The sequence below is a fragment of the Pteropus vampyrus genome, unplaced genomic scaffold (assembly GCF_000151845.1).
Source record: "Pteropus vampyrus isolate Shadow unplaced genomic scaffold, Pvam_2.0 Scaffold296, whole genome shotgun sequence".
NCBI classification, from domain to species: Eukaryota; Metazoa; Chordata; class Mammalia; order Chiroptera; family Pteropodidae; genus Pteropus; species Pteropus vampyrus.
This window is the reverse complement of record NW_011889077.1, coordinates 475,376-486,350: the sequence shown is the minus strand read 5'-3', so window position 1 is coordinate 486,350 and position 10,975 is coordinate 475,376. Positions and strand designations below refer to the sequence as shown.

General features: G+C 64.4%; 1 protein-coding gene across 1 annotated transcript in view; it reads left to right on the top strand.

Moving 5' to 3' along the window:
- Nucleotides 1–10,975, top strand: part of TRPM2 (transient receptor potential cation channel subfamily M member 2) — a 45,522-nt gene that overhangs the window by 1,709 nt on the left and 32,838 nt on the right. Inside the window, exons 2-6 of the mRNA XM_011376371.1 lie at nucleotides 2,586–2,824; nucleotides 3,580–3,668; nucleotides 7,358–7,526; nucleotides 7,988–8,168; nucleotides 9,985–10,151. Of these exons, the coding sequence (XP_011374673.1) occupies nucleotides 2,660–2,824; nucleotides 3,580–3,668; nucleotides 7,358–7,526; nucleotides 7,988–8,168; nucleotides 9,985–10,151 (771 nt within the window). The 5' untranslated portion in view covers nucleotides 2,586–2,659. The remainder of the gene's footprint in view (nucleotides 1–2,585; nucleotides 2,825–3,579; nucleotides 3,669–7,357; nucleotides 7,527–7,987; nucleotides 8,169–9,984; nucleotides 10,152–10,975) is intronic.

The following is a 10,975-nucleotide window of genomic DNA, read 5'->3' as shown; positions in this document are numbered from 1 at the left end:
GTGCAGGAAGTGGCTGTGCAGGGAGGAGAACCCCAGAGAAGGTGGGGTGGGCGGCTCTGTGACGTCATCGTCAGCCCTGGGGGTCTGGACTGCGGCGGGGTCAGGGTCGGGGGAGGGGGGCGGGGGAGGGAACTGGGCCAGCGTCCCCAAGCCGCTGGGTGTGGGAAGGGCCGCATGTGGCCTGCCCTGCAATGTCCGACGGGGCGGTGCGCAGGCGGGTGGTGTTGGTCGCCTTTCCCAGGGACCTGTTCTCAGCTGGCACTTGAGAAGACCCGCACGCGGCCCTCGTGGCCGTGCTGAGGTGGCCGCTGGCTGTGAGTGCAGCCGCGGACGGCCGTGCTTCTGGCTTTCAGACAAAGGCCTTCCTCGCCCAGACCTTGCCTGCCACTCGGCCACTTCATTCCCGCTCTCCCGCCATCCTTGTCCTGTGCAGGGCCCAGCCCTGGAGAGGGGCGGGAGCCGCCTCTAGTCCAGGCCCCTGACAGAGTGGCATGTGTCAGAGAATTCCCGAGCCTCGTTTCCTCTGTCTGCCGGGAGCCTTTCTCATTCACCCGCGTCCTTTGGAAGCTGGCTGTGAGGCCAGGTGAGCTGCTGCCCACAGGGCCACACAGGGGTAGGGCGTCACCTCCGCCATGGCTGCGGGGCCAGAACGACCCCGCAGGGACCGCTGAGCCAGCACTGGCTCCTGTCGCTCCCAGCCGCTCGGGCTGCTGTGACACAACATCATGGTCTGGTGGCTTATGAACAGCGTGAGTCCAGAAGCTGGAAGTCCACGACGCGGGGGCCGGCGGGGCTGGCGAGGGGCCCGTCCGGGTTGCAGACCCCTCCCAGTGACCTCACAGGCAGAAGGCGGCAGGGAGCTCTCTGGGGGTCGTGAGGGTGCTGAGCCCGGTCATGAAGCCTCCACCCTCGTGACCACCTCCTGCCCGGAGGCCCCGCCTCCTAACCCCCCCGTCACCGTGGGGCTGTGAATTATGGGGGACACATTCAGACCATGGCGTTGCAATCCTGTCCCCCCAAATTCATGTTCGTCTCAAATGCAAAATATGTTCACCCCCATCCCAGCAGCATCTCAGAGTCCCAACTCATTCCAGCGCCAACACTACCAAGTCCGAGGTCTCATCAAAATGTCATCCACGTCAGAGACGGGTCCCCTCCAGCCGGGAACGTGTGACACCAGACGAGTCACGTGCTTCCCAAATGCGGTGGGGGGACAGGCACAGGACAGACACCCGCGTTGCCAAGGGAGAGATTGGACAGGAGGAGGGGGTAATGGATCCCCATTAAGTCTGGCACTGTAAGGCCCACTGGGACGCCCCCAGGCTGGACTCGCACGCCGGGGGCTCTGTGTTCCCGAGGCTCTGGGTACCCCCATCCTTCAAAATTGGCATGGAGAGAGCCCCCCCAGGCTTGTGCACGGTAGTGTAAGCTTTTTCCAGAGCCACCTCCAAACTCTCCCAGCCTCTGCCTGTCACCCAGTTCCAAAGCCGCTTCCACAGCCGTGGTGTTTGTCACGGCAGCACCCGCTCCCAGAGCCGGCGTCTTGTGTCCTCACGGTGCCCTCACGGGAGGGGAGTGAGCCGGCCTCCTTCAGCGGGCCTAGGGCCTGGGCGTGCGTCCAGCCGCGGGGTGGGGCGCAGAGGTGAGGGGCGGCCTGAGCCCTGCATGTCGCTGGGAATGTTTGCCCAAAGTCGGTGGCCATGTGACTGCACCGCAGGGCCCAGTGCTGAGCTGAGCCGGGTAAGGGCAGGGTGGGCGCCTGCCTCCCCGGCAGACCCCTGGCCTCCCCAGAGCAGGGGGACCACCTGTCGAAGCCGGATGAACGGGCAGAAGTCCCGTCCGTGGGGCCCCTCGTGGAGGTGGAGGGTGACATGGCCGGCAGGGCTTTGTGGGGGAGGCAGGTGAGACCTGGTGACCCTCGCGCTCCGAGAGGTCCTCTTCCACGCCTTCTGCGCCCCCTGGCTGGGGAGTGTGACTCCACGGATGACACCATGGGGTGACGTGGGGGTGACCTCATGGGACATGGTCGCGGGCACCGTGTTCCAGGGAAGGCAGCGGGATTTGCACACATCCGTTAATTTTTCCAGTTTGTAAACGAAGAAATGGCCGTGTTGCTCAGGGAGCCCTCGGCGACGGGGCCGATGGCACCGGTGCCGGGCGCGAAGGACTCGAGGACAGCAGACGTGTCCCTCTCAGGGGCCGGTCTCGTGGGTGGAGAGCCGTACCGCTCCCCGAAACCTGCTTTGTGCTCAGTGGGGCCTTTTTCACTTTCTGGAAGATGAAAGTGTTGAGCTGCTATTGGGAAGTGCAGAGCGGGGACGCATGTGACCTCGAGCTTCCCCCTGGGCCCGGGCCCCTGGGTGTCTCGGGTGCAGGCGGAGTGGGGTGGGGTGGGGGTGTGGGCTGGAGCTCTTTCTCTGGCCCTTCACAGTGACCCGAGGTTTCACCGTTATGAATGGGCGGATGCCTGGGGCCCGGGCACTTGCCTGTACTTCCCGGTATGGGGACAGAGCTTGGGGCCGGCTCATGCGGGGGACCTGCCGGGCCCCTCGGGAGACCTGCCTCACTCCTCTGGTCTGTTGCAGCCCCGTCCCGTGTGTCTCCGGAGCCCTCGGCCCAGCCAGCCCGAGCAAGCCCGTCCCACGGGAGGCGCAGGACCATGGAGCCCTCGGCCCTGGGGAAAGCGGGCTCCAAACAGGAGGAGGGCTTCGGGGCACAGCCCATGTGGGGGACCGACCTGGGCCCGGTCCCCAACCTCCGGCGGAGCAACAGCAGCCTCTGCAAGAAGAGGGGACCCCAGTTCCTCTTCAACGGCTCTGAGAAGGTAAGTGTCCAGTGGCCAGTGGCCAGCGGCCCAGTGGTGGGTCTGCCAGAGCCCCGTGGGGCCCAGTGACCACAGGGAGGGGCGTTTCCTGCTGGGCAGAGACTCCTGCCCTGGGGGCTGCAGCCCAGGAAGGCTCTGGAAGAGAGAACAGGACAGGATGGTAGTGCCAGGTTCGTCTCCTCCCCAGCCCCTGGGGACACACGATCGCTTTCTATTCTTGGTCCTGGGCCAGACTCACAGAAGGCTGTCACCCCTGACCTCCTTGTGCAGTGACTTCCCATCCTCTGGGCAGGCCCCAGCACAGCCCAAGTCCTGGGCCACACTCACAGAAGGCCCTGGACACGACCGTGGGACGGGCACGCTCAAACGTCACAGTCCGCTGTGGCGGGCACGCGGGCGTCTTGGCCTGGTGTCCCGCCAGCACCGAGGCACACCCTCACCTGCCACCTTGCCCCTGAGTCGTCCCCAGGGAGGCGGTGCTGGCATACAAACAGTGGAGCGCAGCGCAAGTTCAGGTCGCGTCCAGGAGCCCGCTGTCACACAAGCGCCCTCCTCCATCCCGAGTCCACACCCGCGTGCCTTCCACGAGGGCGCGTGACCCCGGGCTGCCCTGGGCGTGCTCGGGCCGCCCGTGTCCGAGCAGAGCCCCTCGGAGCTGGTCGAGGAGGGTCGGGTGTCCAGGGAGGAGAGGGTGCGCCTCCGTGAAGACGGTCGGTTTGCTTGGCCGAGAAGCTCAGGCTGCCTCAAACCCGCAGCAGAAAAGCCTCAGCTCATGGATCCCTGAAAACATCAAGAAGAAAGAGTGTGTGTACTTCGTGGAGAGCCCCAAGCTGTCCGATGCCGGGTGAGTGACCCTTTCTCGCCCCCACGCGCAGTGGCTGTGGGGACGGGACTGGGTGGGGCCTCGGCCGGGGACGCCCCCCAGTCTGCACAGGACTGGGGCGCTGGGAGCTTGCGGGGCGCGGAGGGAGTCGCACCCACCCTGCCTTGCGATGGAGGTGCGGGGAGTTTAGGTGGCCTGTCCGCGGCCATCACCTGGCTCTGTGCAGCGGTCGCCTGCCTTGAGAGCAGCTCACTGCACCCTGGCACGGAGTGTCATGGGCCTGGGGATGGGAAGGAGCCCAGGGAAAGCCCACAGCCCGGACCCCTCACGAGGAGGTCGGAGGTCGCGGAGTCTGGACAGGCCTGCCCTGCCCCGGGGCCCACCACGTCACTGCCACCTGTCCTCCTGAGAGCCTGTGGGACCGGCAGGGCCTCCCAGCTGCTGCAAGTGGCCCTCCTGGGCCGTGGGCTCCCCAGCGGGGCACCCATGAATAGGGTGAGCCTGTGGGATACCACCTATTCCCATACCCGGGACCAAGAGCCTCGGTGGCACAGCTGGTAGTTTTACTAACTGTTTCAGGGGGACATTGGCTAATGACATTATGTGAGTTCCAGGTGTACAGCTTTGCAACCTGATGTCCGGGTGCTCACCCCGAAGTCGGGGCCCCTCCCGTCACCCCACTAGGCCCCCTGTGCCCTCGTGGTCCTCCCGCCCCCGCCCCTGTGTCGTCTGAATTTTTGTTGGCATTTTGTCTGCATTCGGGGTTTATTTGTTTTACTTGTTCGTTCGTCTCTGGGCGTGAAATCATATGGTTCTCGTCCTTTTCTGTCTGATGTGTTTTGCTTCGTGTGACGCTCTCGAGATCCATCCACGTAGTTGCAAGTGGCAGCGTTTCATCTTTCTGTGTGTGTGCGGCTGAGGAACATTTCGTTATATGTATGAGACATAGGTTTATGGACCTTGGTCTCAGAGGGGTTTTTGTGAACTGGACCCCAGAGGCAAAGGACGTAAAAGCAAAAATAAATGAAGAAGACGACACCACCCCGAAAACGTCTACGTAGCAAAAGTAACGAGCAACAAACAGAGCAGTCGGCCAGCTCAGTGGGAGAAGATTCTTGCTGACAGTGCCTCCGATAAGGGGCTGATGTCTAAAACATAAGAAGAACGTGTACAACTCGACAACAACAACAACAAAATCCGATTAGAAAATGGGGCAGAGGACCCAAACAGACACTTTTCCCAGAAGACATACAAGTGGCCAAGAGACCCACGGAAAGAGACTCGACTTCACGAGCTGTAAGGGAAACGCCCTCAGAACCGCGACGAGACAGACGGCACGTCGCCCCTGTCAGGATGGCCGTCACCAGCAAGACGCGAGGCCCAGGCTGGCGAGGACGCAGAGAGAGGGGGCCTCGTGGGCTGTGGCGAGAGGCCAGCCAGGGCGGCCCCGGTGGGGACGGCAAGGAGCCGCCTCAGAGAAGAGATGGCATTGCCGCACGGCCCAGCGGGGGCTCCGTGCCGGCGCTCCTCGAGGACGGACACGCAGCCTCGCGGCCGCGTTCCCCCTCCGGCCACGTCCGTCGCTGCTGGGCCACAAACGGGCCACACTCTTCCTTCCTTCCTTCTTCTACTCCTCTGTCACTGGAGACTCCTACTTGATGCCCCTGCCGTGGCGCCCTGCCCGACCCCGTCGCTGGGGCAGCCGCCCCTCCCGCCCTGCTCTGCGAGGTCCCTTTTCTGAGTTCTGAGTCATCGCATGAGTCCCCGTGCTGGACAGGTGGCCAGCGTGCGGCTCACATGTTCTGGACAACACGGGGAGGAGGAGCATCCTGTGCGGGGCAGGTGGCGGAGGGTCAGGGCGCAGACTCAGATGCGAATGGCCACCCGCAAGGACGTTGTTCCCGGGGCCCTGAGCTGCGCCCGGGGCGTGGTCCCTGCGAGGGCCCCGTGGATGTGGGGGGCTCACGCCCACCCTGGCTCCCCCCAGATGGGGGCCCTCGCTTCTCGCCGGGACAGACCCTGAGTTCGAGCAGGGTGCCCCCACACCCCCGCTGGCGCGTCCCGCCGGTGACCGGAAGGTGCTCGGGGCACGGTCGGTGTCGAGTTCACGCCACACATCCCGAAGGTGCGCTCAGCACCTCGCGTCCAGGGCTCCGGGCCCAGCTATTTTGAAACGGGTTGATGCAAACCGCCTCAGGGGAGCTCGTGATACCAGGCCGTGTTGGAATCGCTGGTTTCAAAACCGTGTTGGAATCGCTGGTTTCAAAACCGTGTGGGGCACTGTCCTGCGGTGACCTGGTTTCCAGTGTGCAGGGTTTGGGGGTGCCAGTGGTTAAACCCTGGACCCGCTTTCGTCTGAACTCTGAACCGGCGGAGGGGTCGGCGCGGGCTGGGGGGTGCGGGCGGATCCGAGGCTACAATCGGGGCTTTTTGCTCCTTTGGCGCTTCTGTCCGCTCTGAAGAAATAGCGCTCAGGATGAGTTTGGCTCTAAAAACCTCCAGAGGCACCTTTATCATTCGCATGAGGGTTAATGCGAGGCGCATCTGCAGGGAGATGCAGGCGGAATGGCCTGAGTGTGCACGCGCGTGTGCGTAACTGTCCGTGGCAGCTCTGTCAGCTTGCAGGAGGGGACCCTGACGGGGGAGCAGGTGCAGCCGGCAGTGCTCATTGCTCCCGCGGGTGCTAGCGGACGCGTTCCCGTTAACGCCGGCCTCGCCAACACCGCAGGAGCACCTTCTCCGATGCGGTCCGCGGTTTCGATGCGGTTTCCTGCACCGTGTCGGGCTTGGGAACGCCACGTGGAGTTGAGATCTCACCTCGTATGCGGGCGGAGGTGCAGAGTGGGGAGAGAAGCCGGTGTCGCAGGCTGCTGGTTAGGACGGAGGAGAACGTTTGGGGCAGCCTGGGGTCCTCCCCCCGGTGACCCCTTCCCTGCCTTTGGCCATAAATTGAGGAGGCCACACAAGGTGTTCCCTAAGGTCCCCACAAGTCCGAAAGTGCCTTGTGTCTACCTGATGGGTCGCCGGGGACGGTCCCAGCTCCAGGAGCCCCCTGCACGAGCGGCGGAAGCACGTAGCGAAGGACCTGCTTCTTCGTGACCGGTGGGGGACAGTCTGGGGGCCAGGGAGCACTCGGGTTCAGGGCAGGCCGTGGTCTCTTAACCGATCCTTGGTCCACTGCACGGTCAGGTCCTTTGCATTAATAAAATAGTTTTGTGCATTATTTCCCACCTACGACCTCGTGGCCCTCACAGACGTGCAGGGCTGGGGTCGGGGCTGGGGACCGTCTCGCTCCGGGAGCGTCAGCCATTTGAAGACTGAGAGACGCGTTTCGGAAGCGGCTAAGCTCACACGCCCGGCGTCGGCAAGAAACGCGTTTCCTTTCTCCTGTATGATCGGCTCATGTTTCACTGGGCTTTAGACTTTAAAAAAGTTCTTGGTCTTATCTGTATCTAGTTTTCTAGGTCATGTGTTACTAGGAAAAGTAAGAATCTAAAAAATTCTTAGATTTCCAATTGAAGGAGGTGTAACTGGCCGGGCAGGGCAGGGCGCCTGCCTGCTGCCCCGTGTGGCGTCCGCTGACACTGTGGCCGTGCCCGTCACTGCCGGGTGGGCGAGAGAGTTCGGCTCTCCACGGGGCCCCCCACGACACCCCCAGCGGGCAGCGGGAGAGGCGCCTGGACACCTGTGCTGACCGTGGGCCTTTGCAGGAAGGTGGTGTGTGAGTGTGGCTACACACGCGAGCAGCACTTGGAGGAGGCCGTCAGGCCCCACGCCTTCCAGGGCCAGGAGTGGGACCCCAAAAGGCACGTCCAGGAGAGGCCGACGGATGCCTTTGGGGACATCGTCTTCACGGGCCTGGGCCGGAAGGTGGGAAAGGTTGGTTTCCGTCACCCTGTTGCTCTTACTGTGGACTACAGCCCCCCAGCGGTGACCCACGCTGGCAGCGCTCGCCGGGCGGGAGTGGCCGAAACCGGGGGACACAGAGCCCTCCCAGCCTGAGGGACGGGGCAGGCAGGGGCTGCCCTGCTAACAGGAGACAGGGTGCTCTCAGCGTCCCTGGTCACTGCAGAGCGGGGCGGGGCTGCGTCCCGGGCGTGAGGTGGGGGCTGGGCCCCTCGGCCGACACTCCCCCCGCCGCCCCTCCTCTGGCCCTCGCTTTCCCTTCCCGCCCACGCCCTGCCCGGGCCTGGTCGCCTGTCCTCGTTGGATCTAGACTGTGGGGTGAGACGTCCCCCACCTGGCTGGGCTCTCGAGCAGGGCCGGCGTGCGGGTTCTGGGGGGCCGGGGGGCCTCGCGCTGACTCGGGGTTCTTCCACTGTCCCCTGCCTCCCCTGCAGTACGTCCGTGTCTCCCAGGACACGCCCTCCAGCACGATCTACCAGCTCATGACCCAGCACTGGGGCCTGGATGTCCCCAACCTCCTCATCTCGGTCACTGGCGGGGCCAAGGACTTCAACATGAAGCTCCGGCTGAAGAGCGTCTTCCGCAGAGGCCTGGTCAAGGTGGCCCAGACCACAGGTGTGCGGGGGGACACCAAGCCCGGACCACAGGTGTGCCTGGGGGGAGGGGGAGGGTCAGGAGGCTCGGACCACAGGGGTCTGGCAGCAGTGGGCGGGCTGAGCACGAAGCTCTGGGCGAGTGGTCCCTGAGAGGCAGAGTTGGGCCTTGGGACTGGTTGTCCCTGGGGGTCATGGGACTGGTTGTCCCTGGGGGTCGTGGGACTGGTTGTCCCTGGGGGTCGTGGAGGCCGGGTGGAGAAGCATCTGGTCAGGCTCACCCACCTCATCTGCCGGAAGCTCCTTCGTCCACATCCGGCTGTCACTGGGAGGCTCAAGGGGGCAGACACGATTCCACTTAGCTCCCAGTGTTGAGACCCTGCTGGGCAGAGAGAGGGGGTCTGGGAGCCGTGATGGCAGGCTGGGGGGGGCCATGCTGGCCTGAGGCGTCAGCAGGGCTCTCTGTTACCTAGTTCCGTCAACGCCGGGGTGGAAGGGTGACACCTCCAGCTCTTCACTTAGGTGACTGCCTCAGGTAGATCAGCCCCAAGGTCACGGCACTGGCGAGAGCAGGCCAGGCCCCAAGGCTCTGCTGCCGTGACCTGGGACAGGGAGCCGCATGTCCCCGTGGGGCTCGCTCAGAGTGACGCTTGATGAGGTGACATAGTACCTGTGGCCGACTAGGGGGCTCTGACAGCAGAGCGAGGATTCGGGGTCCAGGTAAGACAGGGTCACCCAGGTCACTGAGCCTCTTTCTCGGATCTGGTTTTGGCAAAGGGCGTGTGGACCACACCCTCGGTTTGGTCTCTGCCCCGAAACAGCCTTAGTCTGTGTCTCATTTGGCCGTGTCACTCAAGGCTTTCTTGGATTTCGGGGTGCCACCCCACCCCTGCCTGCCTGCGGATTACCAGGTCTTTCTCAGTCATGTGGCACTTGGCTCGGTGCTGCTGACGGTCACCCAGGCACACCTGCCACCTTTGCCACGGACTCACTAGGTGCTGACCCGTCCCCAAGTAACCATGGACGGTTTGCCACATGTCTGGACATTTACCTTTTTTGAGTTCAATATCAGTGTCCTTGCTGCCACTTCCTGGCCCCCGAGCCAGTGCCACACGTTAGTATCTCGTGGAGACACCGCGTCTGGGCTCAGGCACCGATTTCCACACCGTCTGTGGCACTGGCTGGCAGCAAACACCCCGGACAGCGGCGGACGTTCCCTTCGTTCGTTCAGCGGGGCGGCTGCAGCTCACCCAGACGTCTTCCCACGCGCGGTCACCGGCCAGAGAGGCGGACCCCACTGGGGACCTGCCGTCCTCGCGGTGGCTGTGGCTCCTGGTGCTCGGACCTGGCGCTTCCACGCGCCCAAGCGCCAGGAGCAAAGCAGGCCGCCTGCTCAGGCCCAGCAGCAGGGCGGGGCCCCCATAGGCCATGCCAGTCCCCAGCAGTGCGTGGGGTGCGGGGTGCGGATCCCTTACAGAGAAGGGGCCACGTGATCAGGTGCATGGACACAATCACTGCACGTGGCCCCCAAAAACCAAGAGGAAGAGGAGACATTTACAAGGATTCAGAGAAATGTCTGAGACACCGTGTTCGCAGGATGGGCCAGACAGCAGGTGACGGGGAGGCTCCTGTGCCCCCCTCCTGAGCATGGGGGCCTGGGCTCCGGCAGCTACATCGCGGGGCCCGGTGGGGGCTGCTCGATTGTGGCGTTGGAAGCATTGTGTGTAAGGCTCCTGCAGGAGGGCGCGTGACATCAGCGTGCACAGGGCGCCCGCGTGTGTGTGGCGGGGTGCACACCAGGACCCACGGGCCTCCCCCGCCTCTGCTCCTCTCCCCAGGAGCCTGGATTATCACCGGGGGGTCCCACACCGGTGTGATGAAGCAGGTGGGCGAGGCCGTGCGGGACTCCAGCCTGAGCAGCAGCCACGACAATGGGGACGTCGTCACCATTGGCATTGCGACGTGGGGCACCGTGCACAACCGCGAGGGCCTGGTCCATCCCACGGTGAGCTGGGCGGCCGTCCGGGGCGGGCCGGCTCGGGGGGTGCGGCGTGGGGTGCCACGGGTCCTGTGGTGGCAGGCCACCCTCTGGCGCCGGGGTAAGTGCAGAGTGGAGAGAAGAGGCGGGTTGGGGTTGTGTGGGGCCTGAGCGCGATTCACCCGCCTGCCCCGCCAGAGCCTGGCAACCTGGGACCCGCAGCTACCCAGCTAGACTCCGGTGTCCTCCGCCACAGTGACAGGATGTAAGAGTCGTCTGGGAGCCGGCTCTATCACACTAAAGCCACTCAGATGGCCATGGGCTTAGCGGGGGGAAGCGGCGTGGCCCAGATCACGCAGCGGTGAGCGCTGGGTCCTCATGAGCTGGGCTGTCTGACCACAGAGCCTGGCCTTGACCCTTGAACCCCTCCACTGTGAGGTCTCCAGGCGGAGCCTGACGCTCTGCTCCTGACAGTCGTCACCGCAGGGGCGTCTGTCCTGTCGCCATTGAGGAGGGCGCGGCAGTGGGAAGCCACTGCTTAAGTGTGGGGACCTGAGCTGGGAAAGGTCATCCGAGTCACTCGGTCAGATTTCTCAAGGACTCGGCAGAGGTGGCAGAATGAGCACACGCCCACGCACTCCGCGCGGTCAGGGGCGCTCGCGGACACGCGGGGTGCCGAGGAGGCTTTCTCGTCCCGGCCCGTGCTGGGGGTGTGCGGGTCCAGGCGGCAGCAGCCCGTGCCCATTTACCAGGGCTGGGACCCTCTCGTGGGCCACGTGGCTGGCCTGCTCCAGGCTTCGCCCTGGAATCAGATGCGCCTCGCTGGGCGGACGGCTCACTCCACAGACTGG